General features: G+C 48.7%; 2 protein-coding genes across 2 annotated transcripts in view; one reads left to right on the plus strand and one right to left on the minus strand.

Moving 5' to 3' along the window:
* NUDCD3 (NudC domain containing 3) overlaps positions 1–17,114 on the plus strand; it is a 99,162-nt gene extending 82,048 nt beyond the window's left edge. The window contains exons 5-6 of the mRNA XM_064366718.1: positions 10,109–10,297; positions 16,916–17,114. Coding sequence (XP_064222788.1) covers positions 10,109–10,297; positions 16,916–17,026 — 300 coding nt within the window. The 3' untranslated portion in view covers positions 17,027–17,114. The remainder of the gene's footprint in view (positions 1–10,108; positions 10,298–16,915) is intronic.
* Positions 1–22,270, minus strand: part of OGDH (oxoglutarate dehydrogenase) — a 470,461-nt gene that overhangs the window by 297,760 nt on the left and 150,431 nt on the right. The gene's annotated exons all lie outside the window — the stretch shown is intronic.

Below are 22,270 nucleotides of genomic sequence, written 5' to 3' on the forward strand. Positions count from 1 at the left end.
GCCATGTTACTTTTTTGTGTGTTTTGTATAGTTGTATATATAATACAAGTGGAATAGGGCTGAGGTTAGTGGCCAAAGCCTTAACTTCTTTTAATAATGGCCACCTTTCATTGCACACAGTCTTTGTGCCAGGCTCTTTGTGAGGTTCCTTACAATGTTGTTTAATTCTCTGTAAACTCATTTTATAAATTGGGACATTGAGGCTCTGAGAAGGTAGGTAGCTTGCAAAGGGGGTAGAGCTACACCTCAAACCCATGCCTGCCTTATCCCAGAGGGCTCTTCCCAGTGCTGTGAGAAATGGGAGTCTGTGGAGAAGGCTTAGCCCTGTTGGGACTGGGAAGCATTGCTCCCTTTCAACTGAAAGGCTCCATGGAGCAGAACATGAGTAGGGAGGAGTGTGGGTTTCAGAGGCTTCTCTGTCTTAGGTAAATGTGAGATGCAGCCACGAGGCAGGAGGTTGGGGGAGCTATGCCTTAAGAGGATAGCTGGATGTTCAACTTTTATGCCAGGGCCCCCTGGGCCATAGCACAACCCCTGCAGGCCTGTTTCCACCTGTGTGTTCTGCTTGAGTCCAGGCTTCACTTGTGTCTTGGCTGCCTTTAGTTTTTATAGTTAGCTTTCATCAAACACCTGCTACTCAAAGAGCTTATGGAAATTCAGCAGAACCAGTACAGATTGAGGGGTACTTGTCACTGCCCAAGAACACAGCTCCTAAATATTCTCTGCTAAAAATCCCGCTACAATTGAAACACTGCATGAGTTATTTCTTGTGGTTCCTTAAAGTGCCTTTATTATCAGTAGATGGCATTGCATTCCTAATGCACCTTCACCTGTGAGAAATCAAGTACCTGAATAAAGAGGAGTTATGGTGAGCATTGCAACTCTTCCTGTAGTCCTCCTGCGTGGGGCTCTGTCTGCCTCCACCTCTTTCTGGACCACGTAGCCTCTAGTGCAGTAAACACAGAGTGTATCATAGAAACTTTGCTGTTTACAGGAGCTAAGGGGTTTGTTGTCTTCTTGATTTAATTATTTATTTATATGTGACCTTTTGGGGCCAAATTGTTTCCTCTTATTACATATCTGAAATAATGTGAATCAATGAGCCGATTGCTTTGATTCACAGAGATCCTGTTTGCCTCCTGCTCGCTGCATTGTGTCTCTTGGGTGGAGCTTGGCACATTGCTTTGAGCATGTGGATGCAGAAAGGGACTGCAGATGAATCGAGGGGCCTGGCTTTGGGTTGCAGCCCCCTGTCAAGCAGCTGCTTAGTTTTGGGTCATCTCTTTAGCCTTGCTGGATTTCATTTCTCACCCTTCAACAAGGTTGAGCACTGTAGTCTGGTTGATCTGCAATGTTTGTTGGTTTCTTATTAAGTACCCCAACCCTGTTCACGCACTGGAGATGACTAAAGAAAGTAAGTTGAGGGCTTTGCTCTAAAGGGTTGGAGATGTCCTGTGACTGTGGCCTTATTTGGGAAAAGGGTTTTTGTAGATGTGATTAAGTTAAAGATCTCTCAAGATGGAATCATCCTGGATTATCAAGGTGGGCCCTAAATCCAGTGACACCTGTTTTTATAAGAAATAGAAGAGGAGAAGATAGAGGTAGACACGGAGGAGATAATGCCACGTGAAGATGAGGCAGAGACTGGAATGATATAGCCACCGAGCCCAGAAACACCTGGAACCACCAGAAGCTGGAAATGACAGGAAGGATCCTCCCTTAGAGTCTCTGCGGGAGCATGGCCGTACTGACACCTTGATTTCAGAGTTCTGGCCCTCGGGGCTGGGAGATACTAAATTTGTATTGCCTTAAGTCGCCTGGTCTGTTGTTCCCTGTTAAGGCAGCCCCAGGACACCAGTGCAGGTCTCCCATTCCAGCACTTCCGTGAGGCTGCATGAGATGAGAAGGATGCAAAAGGATGGCGTCCAGAGCTGTGCTGCTGCCACCGCCCCCAGTCTCCATGGTTACAGATTCTGACCTTCTGACCTCCCGGCAGGCCAGTGCAGACATGGCCTTCGCTTCCCAGCTGCCTTCCACATAACCTGCTCCTCACTGTGCTGTGGATCCCACATCAGCCAGCCAGGGCAGGCAGGGGTGGCTGCTAAAACCGTATGACAGTTCTTGCCTCCCTCCTCCCTCCCACACTTCAGAATGTTAAATGAGACTTCTTGACTCAGGCAAGCTCCTTTCTTGGTTACAAAGATGTAAAATCAGCCGTGGCAACGGCACTAGCTCTTTTTCCTGATAGCTCCTCAGTCCCCAAAGCTAGACAGTTGGCATGCGCACCGTTCTCCTTTCTTCCTGCAATTGGGGGAGCTGACAGCCTGTCCTCCACGCTGCCGTGGGCGACTGCTCTGCTGCGGGGGCTCTTGAACATGGCTATGCTTGAGATGGTCGTTGTAGCTGTATGTGAGGTGAATGCCATTCCACATAGACCTCTTCATGTATTAACGCAGTGCACACACAAGTCATTTAAAATCAGTGAAATTGCTCTGGAGTATTCTTTGAGGAATTAGACCTTGAAGCTGAGGCTTTAAAACTTATCATAATATATTTGTTTATGATATTTGAACCCTGTGAGTGTTTTTGTGCAAGCTGTATCCACCGCCTCCCCTCTAATTTAGATTATTTCTCAAAAGTGGAATTATAGTGTAATTGCAGCCTGTGAGCTGTTGCTGTGGTTCTCCCTGGTGGATGAGTTATTTCTGGAATGTTGCCAATGACATGGGCACCTATATTCCCACATCCCCACCAACAGTGGGCTTTTCATCTTTACTTATCTTTGCTAGTTTACCCAGGTACTTCCAGTGTCACTCCTTAGAACAATTGTGAGGATGAAACGAAGATGGGTGGTTTATTGTCTACCTGTTGTCATTGGCAAGCCACCTTCCTAAGTCCCCGCAACTTTTCCTGCCCCATTGATGCCATCCCATGGATTGCTTAACATACTTCTTCATAAATTCAGAGTGGCAACTGCAGATTAAATTACTTTAGCATTTTGGCAAGAACCCAAAGCCTGGAAATTAGTAAGTGAATGAAATGTGAGCCCTTAAGCCTTCAGTGCAAGATGTCTCTAGGGAGAACCCTCAGTATTTTTCATAGGAAATCAGAATCCTTCATCAATTCCAGTAGGGAAGAGCTGAAGCTTACGGATTCAACAGAAGGCGTTAGCCCAAGGAAACCTGTTCCAATGTGAGTGGAAGGAATGTACTGAGCATAGCTGGCTAAAGGTGCCTCTTCGTGGACAGGGTGCTGGCCTTCCTCATTTCATGGGGTGGGAGGAGAGGAAGGGAACACAGCTCGGCATTGCTTTGTCGGCACCATCCCTCTAGAATACGTGGGCCTTCCAGACACACTCAGACCACAGTGGGTCCTGTCTGGCCTATACAGTGTCTTAATTTTGTTTCTAATTTTCAAGCTTAAAAAAAATAGTTGACAGCATTGAAAACCAGGAGACTGCCCATAACAATGCTGATTTGTGGTGTGTCCTGAGGAGCCGGATCTGCTCCAGTGTGGCCCACATTCCCACAGTAGCAGGTGCTGAGCAGGTGCCCTGGACCTCCGCCACGCTGTCGTCTCACCCCGTTATCTGCCCTCGTTCTGAGGTGCCTTCCCGGAAGGAACGTCCCACAGCGTTCCCATAAGTCTCATTGGCCCAGTCTCGATCACACGGGCAGCTGTGAGGAGTAAAGTCGTCCTTGCTGGGCGCATTGCTTCCCTGAATAGAAATGAGGTTCCGTTACTAAGGAAGGAAAGGGATATAAATGCTGGTGAGTCATCAGCGCAGATTCGGGGATGCTGAGGTAAGTTTATTCATGTTGAGGTGGAAGTTTTTGTGAGGACATTTTGGGAACACTGTTCAGCCTTCAGTCTGGGGTCCCTCAGAGAAATGGATTGATTATAGGTCTGGGACCCGGTACATAAAAGAGGAACCTGGAGCATCTCGTTATGCTGGAAAATGAGAACGTACCAGGGAAATGATGAGGCACCACCAAAGTCAAGCAACTGCCACCAACCTTGTCTGGGATTATTTGACATCAATGTAATTAAGGATGGTGATGAGTTATAAGCCATTGAGAGGCCAGGAATCCAGGGGTCAGTACTGACAGCAATAGATAACTTCATTGCAGAAGAGAAGGTGCTTTCTTCAATAAGACGCCTAAGCCACCAGTCAGTGTGGAGGGACTGGGGCAAGAACAATCAGCATTTCCCAGCTTTAAGGAAGAGATGGGACCAAGCAGACACTGTGTGGGGCAGGGTGGAGCAGGGGGTGCAGGAACTCTGGAGAGGGGAATTTGCAAGTCAATAACTACAGTGAAGAAGTCAGACCGCCCTTTGGCCAGGTAACCTGAGTGAACACCCCAACCACTGAGGACTGTGGATGTCATGTGTCTACAGGTGGAACATGTGTGTATCCAGCTGGGTATGCACACATGAGTTAACCAGGAGACATCAGGGAAGGAAAAAGGCTGTGGAAATGTCACAGAGTAGAGAGGACTGGACCCCTAAGATGCAATAGGGACTCTGGACTGGACCCTGTTCTGTAAATCATCATAAGTTATTTCCTTATCCTTAGGAAATAACTCAGGACAAAGGGCCAAGATGGATGCAACCTATTCTTAAATGGTTCAGAGAAAATATTATGTTATTATATATTATACATACAGCAGACATACAGAATGAGAGAGCTGTGTGCAGACACACAGCTGCTAAACACTTGTATGGATCTTTGTACTTGTCTTATTCTAGTAACTTTAAGTTTAAAATTCTTTCCAAATAAAATGTTTAAAAAAATGAGATGGCGGCCGGGCAAGGTGGCTCATGCCTGTAATCCCAGCACTTTTGGAGGCTGAGGCAGGTGGATCACGAGGTCAGGAGTTTGAGACCAGCCTGGCCAAGATGGTAAAACCCCATCTCTACTAGAAATACAAAAATTAGCTGGGCATGCTGGTACGTCCCTGTAGTTCCAGCTACTTGGGAGGCCGAGGCAGGAGAATGGCTTGAACCTGGGAGGTGAAGGTTGCGGTGAGCCGAGATCATGCCACTGCACTCTGGCCTGGGTGACAGAGCAAGACTCTATCTAAAAAAAAAAAGTGAGATGGCCAATAAGCACCTGAGAAGCTCAATGTCATGCGTCATTAGGGGAATGCAAGGCAAAACCATGATGAGATGCCCCTTGACATCTCTTAGAAGAGCTGCTAGGAAGGCAGACAGCACCGAGTGCTAGATGAGACAAGGTGCTCTTCTGTGCTACTGGTAGGGATGCAGCGGAGTGGTCAGTCTGGACAGTAACTGACACCACGTGACCCAATACACGCATTCCTGACTACTTAGCAAGGAGAATTGAAAGTATGCAGATCTCTATAGCAGCTCTCTACCTGATTGCAAAACACTGGAAATGCCCACATGTCCACAAACAGGTGTGTGGTCTACTTGTGCCAGAAGGCACGGTGCGGCTGAGCATCAGAGTCCCCACATTCAGAGGAGGCAGTACATATAGGGCTGCACACTTTGTGATTCCACACATGTGATATTCTGGACATGGACACCCTGGATGGTAAAACGAGCATCGTGGGCTGAGAGGACTGCTGAGAAGGGGAACGGGGCTTCTGGGATGTGGGTTGATTGTAGCAGCAGCTCATGGAGATGTGACCCTCAAAAGAGTGAGTTTTACTATGTGTGTGCTACACCTCCACAAACGTGACTTAAAAAAAAAATATTCACAGAAAACAAACAAACAAACAAACAAAAAACAAATGTAAGACCATCAGACTACTTTATCACAGGTGTTATTTTTAGATAGGGGCCTTTGAACTCCATCCTAGGAATGTTGTACACATGTCCTCTCAGGACTGGATCTTGCACTGGGTGTCAGAAGACAACCCTGCAAGACTTGTATCCTCTGTACCATTCAGTGGTTTTGAAGGTTAACTACCTGAAGTCATATCTGATTCCTCCCAGAAGCATTACTCTAAGGAAAGTAGTTAAATGTGGACAGTGACAGCAGAAACAATTACAAATCAAACCAGTTTATAGAACATGAGAATGTTCTGAGCATAAAGAAACTTGTTAGCTAGATGACTTAAGGGGTACGGGCCACTAAAAAAATAAAATTGAGTTTGGGAAGGCGAAAGGAATGGGGATCTGCAGGTTGGGGTTATGAGCTCAGAGTGAGAGATGGAATTCTGTAAAGGAACAGTATGGAGAGGGACTCGAGGCAAGCCAAGAACAATGTTAGAATGCCCTTGTTTAGGATAATTATCATGTTAATAATACTGTTTATATTATTTTTACTAATATGCTCATCCTTAGAAAATAGATAGAAGATATTCTAAGGATACTGAATAAATACTTAACTAAAAATTTGCAACTGAGACCTTGGTCTTCCAGAGCCTTTACAAGAAGCTTTATAGACAACACCTCAGGTCCTGTTTGCTGCCCCAGTATGGAGGGCAGCTCACATGGTTACAGTGATGACAGATGGAAACTTGACTGGAGCAGGTCTGAAAGGCAGAGAAGGCAGGCCTGTGTGTTTGCGGTCAAGATAAAGGACTGGTGGTGCTAGCCACACTTGTGGGGATGGCTGTAATAAAAAAACAGAAGATAGCAAGTATTGGTGAAGATATGAAGAAACTGGAACCCTGGTACACTGCTGTTGGGAATGTAAAGTGGTGTAGCTGCTGTGGAAAATAGTATGGTAGTTCCTCAAAAAGTTAACTATAGAACTACCATATGACCCAGCACTTCTAGGTAAATATGCAAAAGAATTGAAACAGGGACTCAAAGAGATGTTTGTACATTAGTATTCATAGCAGCATTATTCACAACAGCCAAACAATGGGGGCACCTGAAATGTCCATCAGTGGATGAATAAACAAAATGTGGTTTATCTGTACAGTGGAATATTATTCAGCCTTAAAAAGGAATAGAGTTCTGATTCATGCTACAACATGGATCAACATTGAGGAGGACATTATGCCAAGTGAAATAAGCCAGGCAAAAACACAAATAACCGTATGATTCCATTTGTGTGAAATGTCCAGAACAGGCAAATCTGTAGAGGTAAAATCATTAGTAGTTGCCTGGGGCATGGTGGGGTTGAGGGAACAATTAGAGGAAGGATTAGAGAAATGAGTGACTGCTAATGGGCACAGGGCTTCTTTGTGAGGTAATGAAAGTGTTTTGGAACTAGATAGAGGTGATGGTTGTATACCATTGTGGATACACTAAATGTCATTGAGTTGGCTTTTGAATGGTAAGTTTTGTGTTAAGTGGATTTTGCCTCAATTAAAAATTGTTTAATATAAAGTGGGCTCACGTCTCCTCCTAAAATACCTCACTGGTGCACATGCGTGACGTCTGTGAGTGAGGATGTCTCCCTTGGAGAGCTGCGCTGCCCAGCGCAGTAGCCTCTAGCCACATGCAGCAGCTGAGTAAGCACTTGGCACACCTGTCTCACGTGACTGAAGAAATGAATTATTTTAATTAACTTAAATTTAAAACCTACTTGATTTAGTTACTAGAAAACCTTGAATATTTTTGAAACAACTTGGACATGTGAATATACTCTTTCAATTGTAAATATTATGAAATCTAGATACAACAATATTTCTGATGAAAAAGTACGGTGCTCTTCTCAATTTTTGTTGGGTTCAAGTGTACTTCTGTGTCCAAAGTACATGTGTGGACACAGAAGATTTGGGGATATTCCCTTTTTCCTACTGGGCAGGTGGCTCATTGTCTTCAGGTCTATCACCCACTGTGCCCAGGAGCCCTCCACTCTGGGTGTGTGTTTGGACCTGGCCAGTGAAACACCCTGTGTTGGGTCTGTAGAGTGCAGAAAGGCCTGAGAGCACCAGCACCATCCCCTGGATGGTGTGTAGGCTGACCCCCTGCCCACATGGTGCCGGCAGTGGACCGTCACCCCCAGTGTAGCTCTGCTTTGCCTGTTTTTGCTGGGCAATCTAGAAAGGGCCCTTACTTCCAAGGGTTTGTCCTTATTTTTAAATACAAAAAAATGGTATATATGGTAAATGGTAATGGTATGTATTTTACAGGACTTGTGAACACTAATAAAATAAGTTACATAGATCACAGTAATAACTACTGGTGAAGATAAAAAATCCTTAAAGGGTCTCTTCTTTCCAGAAATTTACAGTTCTGTAAGTTCCTCTGAAGTCTTTCCTGGAATAGAGAAAACCATGTACCCTCTTTGAAGGTTTTTCATTGTATCGGCTTGGTAAAGATGGGGTAGAGTTCTTAGTATTGGGGTTTCTGAGGGTGAGTCAGGTCCCATCACACAAACTGTAAAGTCAGCGACAAACCAGCTGAGCAGAGTATCTGGAAATGGAAGATTCATCCCAAATTTAAATTGGGCACTGGCAGAGCAGCGTCATTTACTCGGTAGAGCTGGCATGTAGGGAGGGGAACCACCCACTCCCCCTGTTCACCACTCCCCCTATCTGCAGTGGGAATGTCAGACAAGATTTCTGGGATGCTGGCATCAGATTATGATTGCAAGTTTTTGTCCTTCTCTTCCCAGTTCTGGAACATCTTCACTGTGCACTCTCCTGCACTTCATCAGTGCCCACCCTCTTCATTAGTAGAGCACATTCTCGGGCTGGATCCCTGGGCTCTGCAAGGTCTGGTGCCAAGTACCATCTGTGGTGTGGGTAGGTTTTGGCAGCAGATACTTGGAGGTAGGGAGGTGGAAAGTGCAGCATTAGGACACTGCTCTCTCAAGCCTGTGTATGCTGATGAGTCTTCAGTGCTCCCTCAGGATACATGATGTCCTGTGGACTCACTGTGGCCTCCTGGGTATTACAGTTACCCTGAGTGTGGTTTGGTAGGTTTTGCCCCCCTGGTCAGTAAGTGTCCTGGTGGCTGTACCTACATGAATGAAAGCTGCTCTCACTTGCTGACCCTTTGCTGCCTTTTCACCCTTTCTGTGAGCACCTTAGTAGTTTAATCCCATCAGAGAGTAGGCAGTTCTAGGACAAAGTGGACAAACCCACTCAGTTGCTTCTTGGCCATGCTGGTAAGAATTTCAAGCCCAGCCATTGATCACAGCAGATGCAGCCAGTTTTCTTGTTTTCTGTGTCCCCGTGACCACTGATAACAGGGCATGGTGGGGCCGGGGCCCTCCCCTGTGTCCTTGTGACAGACCAAGCTGCCAGGGTCACCTAGGTACATACAGGACCCCTCATGTTTGCTCTCACACTGCAGTTCCAGTTGTCTTTGAGGTTTTGTGGTAATGACGTGAGTCTCACAGACCCCCAACACTGAGGGCTGCATCATGAGTGCTGGGTGCTGCTTCTTTTGACCAAGATGTGTCTGTGCCATCCTCACAGAGGTACCTGAGCAGTCTGGGACCACTTTTGGGGTTGGTTCTTGATGGTGTTCCTCCTTCCTGAGCCATCAGAGCTTTAGGGAATGGGGCTGGAGGACCCACGCATGCAGCAAGCTTGGCCCCAGGGAGGAAGAAGTAGGGACAGGGCATGGTGCCCTGTCATGGGGTGAGGAGTCCCCAGGAGATTCTGTCATCCATTAATCTGAGCCCTAAGTCTTGCAGGTCCCTAGCAGAATGCTGGGTGTTGTTCCTGGAAGCAAGAGAGATCACTGGAGAGGTAGTTGGTTGGTAAGAGCTAGGCAGGGCCTCCCATGGCAAGTGTGGGGGCAGGCTGGATGGCCCAGGACAGTTCCTGGCATGGGGGAGCGTGGTGTCAGGGGTCTTAGAAAACAGCCTTTCTTGGTAAGAGTGGGCAAGATAAGCATATGGGACAGGCACTGTCCTGAGTATGCAGGACCTGGTGAAGAAGGACAAAGGAATCTTCCAGAATGTATTTCCCTCAAGTATTTCCCTCCTAGCTCTTCCCTGGGATGTGTTGGCATAGGCAGCAAATGCATTCCCAGGAGTGGAGGGTCCTGCCTTGGGCTCTTGCATCCCCTCTTGTCTCTCACCTCCCTTTGTGTAGTTGGTCCTGAGGTCATCCTGGATGCCCATCCCTCAATGGGCTCTGCTCTGTCCCCAGCCCTGGACACCCGTCCCTCAGTGGACTCTGCTATGTCTTCTGACCCTGACTCAAGTCTCTGTCCTGCTTGTCCCCAGGTGAACCTGAGCAAGGTGGGCGAGTATTGGTGGAATGCTATCCTGGAGGGAGAGGAGCCCATCGACATTGACAAGATCAACAAGGAGCGCTCCATGGCCACTGTGGATGAGGAGGAACAGGCGGTGCTGGACAGGCTTACCTTTGACTACCACCAGAAGCTGCAGGGCAAGCCACAGAGCCATGAGCTGGTACGAGCACAGCAGTCCTGGAGAGCCCACCCTTTAGGCCCTCGTCCTAGTGACAAGGCCGATAGTGGCAGAGGGGTTGGTGATGATGGTGGGGAAGAAGGATGTGTGGACGGGCTGCCTGCCATGTCCTAGCCTAGCAAGGAACCTGTCTCACCTCCTCGTGTCCCTGATCACTGCCTGATCACAGGTACACTCTAGTCTTTCAGCTGTGTTCTCACACCCGGGCAGAGAGCCCAGATAACAGGACCTCCAAGGTTGTCATGAGATGTGCCCTACCTGCACCAGAGCCTGGTAACATTAAGTGTGTTCATGGCTCTTGTTTGTGCCTCATCTGCACATGTCTTCCCATGAAGAGTCCCTTGGTGGGACCTTTGGTAGAGAAGAAGAGGGAGCCAGGCTGCGGAGCCAGTTTCTGGTTGTCGGAGGCCAGTATGTGAAAACTCTGTGATGTCAGCAGTGGGTTAGGGAGGAGAAAGAAAAAGGTTCCTGTTTGACCAGCGTAGTGCCCAGTGTAGAGTTTGCTCATGGCCAAAGATGTATACATTCTTTCTTCCTATTTTAATAATCCCAAGAGTAGCTATTTAGGGAAAAAAGGGTCATTTTCCTTAGATTATTTTTAACTTTCTGTGTCCCATATACCCAGCATGGCAGGGTACACGGACCCAGTGCACCCTTGAGTCACTGGAGAAGGGTCAGCTGCTGGACACAGTCTCCTTATTTTTGTTCTGTAAACACAGACCACCTCTTCCCCCTGAAGACTGCTGATTCATATTTTCTTCTCATTTTTGTCTTGGAGGAGCCTTACCTTGTGGTGTACTGGATTATCTTAGTCTTGCCTTCTGGTACAACACGTATTAATACATCGTAGGTGGTTCTGCAAGCCCTGCTGCTGTGTGTCGTCCCTTCTTGCTTGTCTTCACAGGCAAGCCCATCCTGCTGTTGTGAGGTCAAGGAGCCTGTGGAGAGGAGTGTCGGCGTGTTCTCCTCACCTGGCCCCGCCACATCGGGGGCATGCCTGAGCACTTAGTACACATAGATAAGGTGGGGTTGACTGGCTGCACAGTACCCCTGAAAAGACAGTTTTTTGTTTTCACAATAGAGAGATTGAATTTCTGAGGTTGTGATTCAGTAGCTTAAGCAGCAGGGATGGGGTTTGACCTCTGATCTGATTTCAGACCTTTCTTTCCTCACAGCCCTGCCCACCCTGGCCCTTGTCTCTATGCAAGAGACCATTCCTCTAGGTTTGGCCCCCTTTTCCACCTGGGGCATGGCAAACTTAAAGGATATCTCTGCTTGGCCCATGTCCCTGCAGTTTGAAGTGGCCTCATATAGTACTGCAGCATGTGCTCAGCTGAGCTCAGCTCAGCTGCTTAGACAGTCAGACCTGCCTGGTTATGGTTCATTCTAGTTATACTGTATTTGTCTGTGGCCACCAGATGAAAGGCCAGCCTTTGAACCTTTGCCTTATGGATGGGCTTCTCATGGTAGTGTTTGGGGTTAGGTATATGAGGGGCCTGCCCACTCTGTGCCCATGTTCAGCATTGGGTCCACAGAAGGGCTGAGATGTATTCATGAGTTGACCTTTGGGAGAGTCTGTTTTAACTATCAAACATGAACCCAGATGCCCTTTGTCCCAGACAGGTAAGAAGGCAGTCTTACTACATGCCCTTTAGAAGTGTCTTTTTGTGCCACAAGATGGAGGGACTAAGGTCAGGTGGTTCCTAGCATCTTCCCCAGACACCGACACTGAGTCTTTGTTACAAAGAGATGATAGAAATTATTTATTGTAGTTTGAATGATATCTGTGCATTTGTCAAAGCCTTCATGAAATTTTTTATAGCCTTTCTTTTATTTTATTTATTTTTTATTTTTTTATTTTTTGAGACAGAGTCTCGCTCTGTTGCCCAGGCTGGAGTGCAGTGGTGGAATCTCGGCTCACTGCAACCTCTGCCTCCTGGGTTCAAGCGATTCTCCTGCCTCAGCCTCCCAAGTAGCTAGGATTACAAGCACGTGCCGCCATGCTTGGCTAATTTTTTTTTTTTTTTTTAAGTAGAGACAGGGTTTCACTGTGTTAGCCAGGATGGTCTCGATCTCCTCACCTCGTGATCTGCCCACTTTGGCATCCCAAAGTGCTGGGATTACAGGTGTAAGCCACTGAACCCAGACAATCTTTATTTATATTTTGAGACAGTCTCACTTTGTCACCCAGGCTGGAATATAGTGGTGTGATCTCCACTCACTGAAACCTCTGCCTCCCGGGTTCAAGCAATTCTCCTGCGCTGCCCTCCCCCCAGGCCCCAGCAGCTGGGACTACAGTCACATGACACCACACCCTGCTAATTTTTGTATTTTTAGTGGAGATGGGATTTCACCATGTTGGCCAGGCTGGTCTCGAACTCCTGACCTCAGGTCATCCACCTGCTTCAGCCTCCCAAAGTGCTGGGATTATAGACATGAGCTATTGTGCTCTGCCAATTTTCTTTTTTTTTTTTTTTTTTTTTTTTTTTTGAGACGGAGTTTCGCTCTTGTTACCCAGACTGGAGTGCAATGGCGTGATCTCGGCTCACCGCAACCTCCGCCTCCTGGGTTCAGGCAATTCTCCTGCCTCAGCCACCTGAGTAGCTGGGATTACAGGCACGCGCCACTGTGCCCAGCTAATTTTTTTTGTATTTTTAGTAGAGATGGGGTTTCACCATGTTGACCAGGATGGTCTCAATCTCTTGACCTCTTGATCCACCCGCCTCGGCCTCTCAAAGTGCTGGGATTACAGGCGTGAGCCACCGCGCCCGGCCCGCTCTGCCAATTTTCTATAGACTTTAGTGGTTGAGACATGAGAGAAGCTAGGATGCTCTGGCTGTTTTTAATCTCTTAAGCCCTCATTTTTCCTGTGATTATATCTCTTACAGAACCTACATTCAAAAACAAAATAGTAGTAATACCTGCTCATCATTGGAGTTGCCAGTAGTGCCAAGGACATGCATGGAGGTGTCAGGGGCTCCATCAGCCTTCCCATCTTCTTCTCTACATTCTTGCCCCTCCCCTGCCCTCTTTTCTTTCTGTTTCCCCTTTTCTTTCCCTTATATCTTTCCCTTTCCTTGACGTTCCTCTCAGTCTCTTTCCCCCATCCTGTATGTTCTGTGACATCACCTTGTAACATTGTGCAGTCTCACCCCCCTGTGGGGCATGTCAGTGAAGAAGACAGACACAGATCTACCTTTGTGGTGCTACGATTCCAGCCATTTTAATCTTACCTTCTCCAAAGAGTATTTCAGTCTTGCTTTGCAGTCTCATTGATAATCCTCCCCAGGAAGCAGCTGCCCTTGTCTCTCCATTTCTGAAGGCCTAAGTCCTCCTCATTCTGGTGGCTTGTTGCCCAGCCCACTACCCAGGAGCAGGAAAGCGGTGGTCTGTTCATTCCAGGCAAGCTGAGGCAGCTTCCAGGCAGTTCTCGACCTCAAACTCCTACCTGGATTCTCACTGTCAGCCTCAAGGGGTGAAAGATGACAGCAGTACACATTGTATGTAGGCACCATGCATAGGCATGCTTGCACACATACAGCATCGCAGGGTGCAACTGGCATCCCCTTTGTGCCCTGCTGCCCTGCTCTGAGGGCAATTCAGTGGGGTTATCCTGTTGGTATCCTCTTGGCAAGCTATTTTTCTGGCCCATAGGGCACTGCACAGCTCACGTGTGGAGCAGAAGGTCTCCATGTCTGACAAACAGCTTCTTGTGACCTAGCCCTAGGGAGCCCATAGACTGGGCAGCAGCGACCCAGTTAGGAAGTATTCAAAGAACCTTGAAGATGTTGTGGTCCAGTGGAAAGATCTCTCTGTGTTGAATCTAAATCTATTCTACTGTAGACTTGCCATGGGCCAGGTAGCATGCTGACCCTTGAGAGGAGAGTGTCCCTCCCCAAAGTGCCCTGGGAGATCCTCAGCAACATGCAGGAGCCCAGGGCTGGTGGCACAGTGGTAGGACCCAGGGTGACTCCCTCCCTGGGATTGACCTGCTTCTCAATAGCCAGGGAGCCTCCAGCTCTCAGGCCACAGCTGTAGACAGTAATGAACTGACCTCTCGGGTCTATGGTCGTTCAAAATGTGTGCCCAAGCACCTGTGTGGTGCTGATGCTAAAGTCTCAACTCCTTCTTGGGCATGACAGGATCTGGGGAAGGGTCTTCAGCATATAGAGGCTTGCAACACACAGATATTTCATGTAAAATGTCTTTAGTGACTGTAGCCTTTTTTAAAAAAAATCAAATGAGGAAACAGACCTAGAAGGTAGGTCTATTCCCTTATGTGGCCTCATGTAGCAGTTTAGCCACATTTTATTCAGGTGTTGTGAGGGATACCTCACAGGCAGAGGGACTGTCGTGAGAATTATGGTGCCGGAGTTGCTTCACTGGGATCATCACCAGGCTTCGCTAAGGAGAGAGAATGGAAATAGGGCCAGGTTCTCCTGTCAGCCTCCATCTGCCGTTCACGTCGGCATAGTCACAGTTACCAGCATGCTCTGGCATTGATGCCCATTTATGGTGTGAACTCGGAGTTTTCTAAATTTGCCAAGATTTCAAATTGTGCTTCTAATGCCACAGATGCTGTGTATTTTGAAGCAATTTTATTTTGAAATGACAATACTTTTTTCTTACTGTTCTAAATTCTTTGGTGTCACTATGCGATAACCTCTTTCCAAAGTCAACAAATTTAATACCCTTCATCTTTTCCCTAATTGAATTTCTTTTGAGCAGGATTCCCCCATCTAGAAAGGGAATGTGGAATGTACAGGTGCCATTGCTCTGTCTGTGCTCAGATGTGTCTGTGTCTAGGATCTCTTCAGCCTGGTAGGATTCACCCTAACAGTTAGTAATTGTGACATCTCATAGGCAGATAGCATTAGCATGGTCTCTGGTCATAAGAGTGAGTTTGGTGACACACAGGAATGCCTGCAGTCCACTTTTGTCTCGGGAAAGGTCTGAGTGCTGATCTTGACACCCTGTGCTCCCTCTTGTAAGTTAAGTCTACTAATCTTCCCTTTGCACTCTGGGCATCCTACATCAGGCCCCCATTCAGCCACCCAGTTCCCAGGGTACGAGTGTGGTGGCTGCAGGGTTCTGCAGCTGTCATTTGCCCTACAGCTGGCCAGGATTCTGTTGAAAGGTCCTGCTGAAGTCATCCGTTCTTGTGTTTGGTTGAGGTTGTCCAGCCTCACACCTCCAGTGGGCAGAGGAGGGGGCTTCATGTAGTCTTCTCTGCACCCCTAGCCACTCCATGTGTGCTGCAGGACCTTGTTCTCAAACTGGTCTTTCTAAAGTCTCTGATGTGAATTGCCCACAAGAAATTGATAGTAATGTCAATTAATCTGTAGTATATAGTACACGTCTTTGATATGCTTGTTGCTGCATCACTTTGGTTTTAAAAAAAGAAAAAGAAGCCAGGTGTGGTAGACTGCACCTGTAGTCTTAAGTACTCAGGAGGCTGAGGTGGGAGAATCGCTTAAGCCAAGGAGTTTGAGGCTGCACTGAGCTATGACCACACCACTGCACTCTGGCCTGGGAAACAGTGAGACCCCATCTCTAAAAATTAAAACAGGAAAGAGAAAACTCTCTTGTCAGGAAGATTGTGTTTTATTTAGGGAGAAGCCCTGGTGTTGAGAGTCCCACAGCCTCATCTTCTGGGCCTAGGCTACAGGGTTTTCTGCAACAGGGACCATGGATCATATTGGTAGAGTAACTACTGGCCCTGCACAGTCTCTTTTGTCTCTGGTCAGAAGGTCGGAAGGAAGGAGAGATCATCCCTAGCCCTCAGTGTACTCATGGTGGCCACATAAGGAGGGCAGATATGGAGTCCCTATGAGGAGAGAGGGCCTGCTAGCTCAGGTACAGATGCTTCCCTCAGGATCCAGTCTTCCTGATGTCCCCTGCCATGGCCACACACTCAGGCTTGCTTCTGACCCTTGGATGCTAGGTAGTTCCGGAATAGCCACATGTTGGCAACAGCTTAGTTAACCAACTCTGACTGCATCTGCAAGGATGCAGTGGGGAATTCCTGACTGGCGAGTCTACCACTGGACATTCCGAAGTCTCTTCCTTCATGCCATATCCTGGGTCAACCCTGGATTGTCTGATGATCTAGTTCTTGATGTTGATAACTGGGGTGCTAGGATATCCTCTCTGCACACCTTCATCAGATGGGGCTTGAGCATTTTACACACCTTCTCTATGACCCCAGTGGGACTGGGACACTTCCTCTTCATGCCATAGTCAGTGCCTAGTGGGACCATAGGCGTTGCAGGCTGTTTGGAATTTGTACAGAGATCTTGATGGAAAAGGGACAAGATGAACCATGAAGAGCAGCCAGAGCTTTGCTGGGGACAGAAGATGAAGGGTTAGAAACTTAGTCTGTGGAGCACAGTCTTGCAGAGAAATTGGTAGTCACACAGTGCCTCCCTTGGTCGAAGGCTGCTCCAGGGCAGTACGGTTCTCTGGCCAGTCAGTTTTGCCAGGCGAGAGCCTGAGCCCTGAGGAAGCAGGAAGGCTCTCTGCCGGCAGTCAGAGTCTGCTCTGGGAGAAAGTGCACAGTGCCTTGTGATCCCCTTTAATCTCTTTATTTTCTGTTTATAGAAAGTCCATGAGATGCTGAAGAAGGGGTGGGATGCTGAAGGTTCTCCCTTCCGAGGCCAGCGATTCGACCCCGCCATGTTCAACATCTCCCCAGGGGCTGTGCAGTTTTAATGACCAGAAGGAAAGGAAACCCTCAACGGTGGGGAGGCAGAGGCCTTGTCCTCGGCCGCCCTCCTTGGCTCTCCCTGTGTTCTAGGGACTTGTTCATCTTGTTTACCCCTAGCCATCCTTTCTTTCAATGGTGAACCAGGCCTTCCACCCTGACCTTGCATCTCCAGACTGTTCCAGAGAAGGTGCAGTGCCAGCTGCTATGTGGTGGCCGCTGTGGCTGACACTGAGTGAAGGTGTTTGAAATGCAAGAGAGGATATCCCAACAAATTGGGATCATGTGCTTTTGTCTCCACAGCAACCAACCACTGCAGGCAGCATGTCTTTCCCCCTGCTCTCTGCTTGCTGTTGTTTTGATGCTATTCTGCTTGCATGTGTTCTGGTTGGGGTGTGGAGTTGTTGCTGGGCTCTCAGGCGAAGCTGAAGTCATTGAAGTGTGTGAAGCTAAGTGCTTGCATGAGAGCAAGCAAGGAATGACTGTGCAACTGTGCCGGGGGCTGCTTTGGGAAGCTCCTTGCCCCTTGACCTCTTTTGGGAGTACTGATGTGGTCTTCTTTCTCATCCCCTTATAAATGTGCTCTGCCTGCCTCAGCGTCATGGTCAGAGCAGTGGAAGCTGGAGCCCTGTTTGCACATTCTAGATGTTGGGAGAAAGCCTAGGTTCTGGGCTCAGGTCCACATGCAATGGGGATTCTGTCTGTTCTCTGACTGTGGCAACCTTGCTTTGATTCTTGTTGAAGTGAACCAAGCCTGACCACCACGGCATGGCATGCCCTGCTTGGCTCCCTTTAAGAAGTCCTCTTTGGGTTCACGGTGTCAAAGCGTGGGCAGGAGTGGAGAGCTGGCGCCCTCAGGAGGAGATTACAGCATGTCCATCAGCTCATCAGCAGAGCATGCCAGCCACAAGTCCTGAGAAGCCTTGACCTTGAGGGGCTTCTGGGAGAGGAGGAATTTCTGCATGGGGCGTGAAGGCACACTGTCCCACCACAACTGAACCAGAAGACAGTGAAGACTCCCATCCTCTGTGCCAGGTGCCAGACTGCTCCCTGGAGCTTATGGCCCCATCTTACTTGTTCTCCAGGGACTGGCCACCACCTCAGGACCCCCAAGCCCAGGCCTTGAGCCATGGCTGCTGACTGACTCCAGCCAAGATGCAAAGACAAGATCATGGGACAGGACCCCAGGCCTATGCCCTGAGTACTCACAGGGGCTCTGGGTGCCTGTCACCGGGAGTATGGTTCAGCTACCACTGGCACTGTCCATTTGCCTGTCCATCAAGCTCAGGGCATGGATAAACCACACAGCAGGGCAGTGCACCCTGGCACCATGCACAGCCAGCAAGAATCAAAGCCTGCAGATGCTAAGAGAGCCTACCATCAGGGGAAGGATCCTGCCCCTGCACGCTCTCTCTGTGTTTACTTGGGTTGCGGAGGCTGTCTAGGGAGAGTAAGTTGGTGGCTGGTTTCTGGTTTACAGTGGTGGCTGACAGCCCTTGTAAGAAAGCATTCCTGGGAAGTCTTCTGTAGGTCCAGACTCTTGCTCTGATCATCACGGGAGAGCAGAAGACCCCATATACCCGCTTTGGAATGTGAGAGCCTTACCTGATATTTGCCACTGAGCTGGTGAAGCCCTGCTTAAGAGGTCTCAACCCTGGGGAGCAGAACTCTTGTCATCTATGAGAGGTCCTGAGACAGGCTTTGTCATTTTTTTTCCTGGAGTTCGCATTGAGGTCCTAGGATTTGCACACCACTGTTTCACAAGAGCTTTCCTGCCTAATGAAAGGAGGTCTCGTGGTGTGTGTCTCCTCTCTTCTCTGTAGTTCCTGTGTTGGCCCCCATTGCAGCCGCCACCCTGTGGGCAGTCTTCCAGAAGTGATAAAGTGGTGTGAGATGCCCTACACCTTGTTATTTGGGAGACTTTGAGAGTCATTCACTTCCATGGTGACTAGTGTTTGTTTTGCTTGATTTTATATTCTGTGTTGTATTTCTCCCCACTCCCTGCCCTGCTTTAATAAATGGTAAACGAGTGTCTAGGAAGAACAGCTGAGGGGCAGTATTGGGTATTGGCCCCATGGCAGGAGCAGCCACCCTCATCTGGTCCCGGTGCACACTGTGGTGCTTGGTGTGGTTGTGGAGCCTGTCCCTGCACGCCTTGCTCCCGTGAGCCATGCTGTGTGGTGGGTAATTCTCTGCCCTGAGCCACCACCCTGGACTGGCCCAGGCTCCAGAGCTGGAACACCCTGCCTGTTTTCTCTTTTTAGACACAACAGCCGCAGTTTGGCCAGCCAATAAGTCCCACCAGCTGAGGTCCGAGGAAAGCAGGGTGACTCATTCCCCTTGTCCAGGGCCCCAGGAGAGGAGGTGTCCAGCCTGCAAAGCTGTTCCAGTTCTTCAGTGTTGGTTTGCAATAAATTGGTATTTAAGCAGTTCTGGGTCTATGTGTGACATTTGCTGCTGAGACAGTTCTGTCTGTGCATGGTCATTATTATATTCTAGCCTCGAGGTCCCAGGCAAATGTACACAGCAAACACCAGCATGGGGACTTCTTCGGGGTTGTCTTCTATGTGGTCTGAATGCACTGGGCAAGATCTTACACAGCTTTAGAAATCCTGTAAGATTTTGATCTGGGAGGTAAAAAAGAATGTAGCTATAGATCTTACATCCTTTCAAATGGGTTCTGGAATTCTGTATTTACCGGAAAGGTTAGGGTGAGTGCGGAGTTGGGAATGATTCCACTGGAATCAACCTCCACCAGGCTCCGAGGTTCTCCATGGTCTCCAGGTGCATACCTGCCATTACCTGTGCTGAGCCCTCGCAATGGGTTTCCTCCAGGACATAACCCAGTGTCTGACACAGAACCCTCCCAGGTGGCCAGCCACCTGCTTCTTCCTCGGTCAGATTGTCGACTCTCCCTCTCTCTGCCCAACTCCATTCGATGGGTATCCATCTCCAGCCTCCTCCGACCCCGCTAACCCCAAGGACAGGACCTAGGGGTGTGAGAAGTACTTCTTGACTGAATGAAGACTGTTTGAAAGGCAATCCTTGGAATTGCTTAGCATACTCCCAGGGCCAGAAATAACCTGCCAGAAAGGAGAGGCGTATTTGCCCCTGAAGAGTGCAGGAGGGAGAACAGTTGAGAAGTGTTTTGTGTGGAAATGTGTCCAAGAGGCATCAGCTGCTGCACAGAGAACTCACTGCCCAGAACACTGCGCTTGGGGAACAGGCCTCACCGCCACCTCAAATCTGCTCCCCACTGGGTCTGTTGGCAGCCAGCTCAGCTGGGGAAGAGACAGCATGGCTCTCTTTGTGAATGAAAAGTACAAAGTTGTCAGTCCAGAACCTGGCCAGTCCTTGAAAAACTCCCTCCTTGGTGGTCAGAGGCCCAGCAGCCCATATGGCCCAAGGTCCTGAAGAACTGGGACTATGTCCCTGGAATATGGGAACTCCAATGGCCCTGAGGCTCCTGTCTGCCGTCTGACTGTGGGGTCTGGGAAACAGGCATCCAAACCAGGCTGCTTCCCTGGGAAGTGCTCACTGGATGTCACAAAGCCTAGGGGCTTCCCCTGCCAGTCCTGGTGAGGATACTGTGGTCACTATGTCAAAGAGAAGAAAAAGTAATATTCTGTCATTTCAGACTAAACTACACAGCCAGCTCACACTAATATGAATGTGTTGATTTTACCTTATTTTCTATTTGTCTTTTCTTTACAACTTTTATTTTAGGTTCAAGGTTTCTTACCTGGGCAAATTGGATCATAGGGGTTTGGTGTACAGATAGTTTTGTCGCCCAGGTAATCAGCATGATACCTGATACCTAGTTTTTCAGTCCTCACCCTCCTCCCACTCCGTTTTATTTTTTATTTTTTATTTTTTTGAGACGGAGTTTCGCTCTTGTTACCCAGGCTGGAGTGCAATGGTGCGATCTCAGCTCACCGCAACCTCCGCCTCCTGGGTTCAGGCAATTCTCCTGCCTCAGCCTCCTGAGTAGCTGGGATTACAGGCACGCGCCACCATGCCCAGCTAATTTTTTTTGTATTAGTAGAGACGGGGTTCGTTTTATTTTTTAGTACTGAAAGTTTAACAGACTGGTCTTAACTTAGAGGGAGGGAATCAACACCCCATCACTGGGCTTCTTGATGTGGCAGGGGCTTGCTAAGGGGTTTTTGGTTCACTACCCATTCCTCTGCACCAAGTGCCTGAAGTCCCCACTTTGCAAATGGAGACAGCATCATGCCAGGGAAGACAGGTCAATCCGGGCTACCCCTCACAACTTCTTGCTTCCCCCTTGGAGGGTGATGGGGAGACCAGATCCCATGGCAGGGCCAACTATACAGAACCCTCCCAGGTGGCCAGCCACCTGCTTCTTCCTCGGTCAGATTGTCTATTGGACTGTCACTGAACCCAGCTGGTGCAGGTCTGCCAGGACACTCTGGGCGTATGTGCTGGGCTTGCTGGGTAAACCCTTGGCATGCTGGTGTTTGCTCTTTTCAGTGCTGATGGAGATAGGCACACGTTGGGTGTGAAAACATGGCCACCCTCAGGCAGGTTCGTGAGGGCACTGGTAGGCACTCAGGTGTATGCTGTCTCCTGCTGGGCAGGGCCGAGGCTGTTTTCTGTGAAGGGCAGCTTCGGAAGCACTTGAAAGAAAGGTGCCTGGACCTGGGAGGTGACCCTGGTCAGCCTCCCTGCTGCCTCTCTCAGTCCTAGGCCTTCTTCCCCAAGCTGGCCAGGACCTCAGGGACTTTGTCATCTAACCCCTTATTGTGCTACAGTCAAAGGAGTAAGTGACACTCCCAAGGCCATGTGGCTGGTGACCGGTGACTGGGGGCCCAGGCCCAGGATCCTGTCGCATCTGCAGGCCAGTGGTTCCTTGGTTTCCTACTTGCTTCTTAGGGTAGCCGCCTCTCAAGCCAACAGCTCCTCTACCTGAACCCAATCACCTTGCCCTCCTTCTCCCCAGAACCAAAGAGCAAGACCAGCTGCCCCAGGTACAGTCCTGGCCATGCCACATTCTCTGTGGCACCATGACCAAGATGAGTGGCAGAGACTGAAATTGTCCAGGGGCCACTGCAGACCCCATCCCAGTGGACTGTTCATCAAAGGACCCTGTCTCAGGCCATCTTAGCCATCCTTGTTGCCCAGCACAGGCCTGGCACATTCCAGATGATTTGTGTTGGATGAGGAAGGTTGAGGGAGGATCCCCCAGCATTGATCACCCACCAAAACCCTCAACAATCCAGACATTGCCA

Source organism: Aotus nancymaae, unplaced genomic scaffold (genome assembly GCF_030222135.1).
Source record: "Aotus nancymaae isolate 86718 unplaced genomic scaffold, 86718_ANA_hifiasm-v0.15.2.pri h1tg000065l, whole genome shotgun sequence".
NCBI lineage: Eukaryota > Metazoa > Chordata > Mammalia > Primates > Aotidae > Aotus > Aotus nancymaae.